This window comes from Ammodytes marinus (genome assembly GCF_949987685.1).
Source record: "Ammodytes marinus genome assembly, chromosome: 4".
NCBI classification, from domain to species: Eukaryota; Metazoa; Chordata; class Actinopteri; order Uranoscopiformes; family Ammodytidae; genus Ammodytes; species Ammodytes marinus.
Window position 1 is genome coordinate 245266 of NC_137233.1, and position 2500 is coordinate 247765.

General features: G+C 44.0%; 1 protein-coding gene across 1 annotated transcript in view; it reads left to right on the plus strand.

The window, feature by feature from the left end:
- The window catches only part of rnf123 (ring finger protein 123), a 101657-nt gene that overhangs the window by 75695 nt on the left and 23462 nt on the right, over nt 1-2500 (plus strand). The window contains exons 37-38 of the mRNA XM_080025790.1: nt 1105-1219; nt 1713-1818. Coding sequence (XP_079881916.1) covers nt 1105-1219; nt 1713-1818 — 221 coding nt within the window. The remainder of the gene's footprint in view (nt 1-1104; nt 1220-1712; nt 1819-2500) is intronic.

The window sequence follows — 2500 nt, forward strand, 5'->3', positions numbered from 1 at the left end:
AAATAGTTGGCGATTATTTTAATAATCGATTAATAATCCATTCATCGATCAATCGTTGCAGCTCTAGATGGTGGGCACCGTAGATGAAATAGCAGCAATATCATGGTTACTGGGAGGAACCTCTCAAACTCTAGGACATCCTAGCACTTTTAGAAATGAGCAGAGAAAGAGTCGTGATTGAGACTGAAGTGCTTGTGTGTGTGTGTGTGTGTGTGTTTGTGCGTGTGTGTGTGTCGGTGTGTGTGTGTGTGTCTGTGTGTGTGTGTGTGCGTGTGTGTGTGTGTCGGTGTCTGTGTGTGTGTGTGCGCGTGTGTGTCTGTGTGTGTGTCGGTGTGTGTGTGTGTGTGTGTGTGTGTGTGAATAGTCATGAAAGTCATGAAAGATTGATGCGTAGTGCCTCGGTTTGATTATCAGCTGAGATTGAGCGCTGGATGGATCGAGAGAGAGAGATGTGCTTTATACATTTATCAGACACACACACACACACACACACACTCACTTTACACACACACACACACACACACACATGCACACACACACACACACACACACACACACACACACACACACACACACACACACCGCCTGGAGGACTGGTGTTACTGTGATTCATTTTGAAGAGGAGAAAATAATCTTGTTCTATGTCTGTCCTGGTTGACTTCAGAAAAGTCCTGATAGTGTGAACGCTTTCACATGGATTTAACTTTAAGAACACACACACACACACACACACACACACACACACACACACACCATACATTCTAAAAAAACTTCCCAAAAAACATCTCAAAATAAAAAATAAAAAATAAAATAAAAAAAATCGTCAAAAAAATCATTTAAAACCTTTTATTTTATTTAAAAAAAAAAAAACTGTGTGTGTGTGTGTGTGTGTGTGTGTGTGTGTGTGTGTGTGTGTGTGTGTGTGTGTGTGTGTGTGTGTGTGTGTGTGTGTGTGTGTGTGTGTGTGTGTGTGTGTGTGTGTGTGTGTGTGTGTGTGTGTGTGTGTGTGTGTGTGTGTGTGTGTGTGTGTGTGTGTGTGTGTGTGTGTGTGTGTGTGTGTGTGTGTGTGCCCTAATCCTCTCTGTGTGTCTCTGTCTCCTGCAGGATATCCCGTGCTGCCTCTGTGCTCCTGTCCGACCCGTGTTTCCAGCTGCACTCCATCCAGCACCTGCTGGGAGAGGGGGGGTCGGGGGGGTCTGAGGGCTCTACCGGGACACAGGTCAGTCTACTCAACTCTATTAACATTAATAAGCAAGGCAGGTTTATTTCTATTGCACGATTCAAACACAAGGCCTTTCAAAGGGCTTTACAAGATTAAAATACATTAGAAAAGCCAATGAATAGAAATCGAACATTTCAAAATGACAGGTTGAAATGGACACAGAAGAATTGTTCAGACTTGATTTAAAAGAGCATATAACAGCAGTATAACAATAACTAGCATATTCTAGTGAAAACAGCATAAAAACACAGATACATCGGATACAAGCAGCACATGATATTATCGTCTTATCTAAATGAGATTAAAGCACATTGTGGTCATATGTCATTTATATATCCATAGTTTTAGTTGTTTTTTGTTTACATAGACATACAAACTGTGTGTGTGTGTGTGTGTGTGTGTGTGTGTGTGTGTGTGTGTGTGTGTGTGTGTGTGTGTGTGTGTGTGTGTGTGTGTGTGTGTGTTTTTAACGCTGTCTTAACCTGTCCAGGCCAGTGTCGCGTCTCCCCCCCGCCCCGTGGTGAGCTCTATGGGGTCGACCGTGGCTCCTAACATCCCCACAGCCACGGAGAGAAGACACTTCTCCCTGCACTCATGTGAGTAGCACCTCATGGTATCTGTTGTGTTTTTTAATTGTGTGTGTGTGTCTAAACTGATTTTCATGGAATTTGGTTTGAAATAAACGTAGAAAATTGACCATGATACTGGAATTAAATTCAGTTACTTGGGCTGCTGACAGACGAAGTGTGTGTGTGTGTGTGTGTGTGTGTGTGTGTGTGTGTGTGTGTGTGTGTGTGTGTGTGTGTGTGTGTGTGTGTGTGTGTGTGTGTGTGTGTGTGTTGGAGGGGGGGGATGCTGCAGTTTTTAGGGATGGGTACTTATTGGGTCTCTTATCTATACTGCTCTCTCTCGGTAACATTTTGATTTTGTAACATTATTTTCAAGTGCCTGGGCAGCACATATTACTGTCCTGCATACTTATGAATATTAGTGTGTGCCTCAGTGACTGTGTGTTTGAAACAGATGAGTGTGTGTGTGTGTGTGTGTGTGTGTGTGTGTGTGTGTGTGTGTGTGTGTGTGTGTGTGTGTGTGTGTGTGTGTGTGTGTGTGTGTGTGTGTGTGTGTGTGTGTGTGTGTGTGTGTGTGTGTGTGTGTGTGTGTGTGTGTCGCCTGCAAATTAGTTTGACGCCACAGGGGATGGCCCGGTCACAACGGCATCCCTTCCCAGTTGCCATGAGAACACAAGCCGTTTCCATGACAACCTTGTGTTGCATCGTG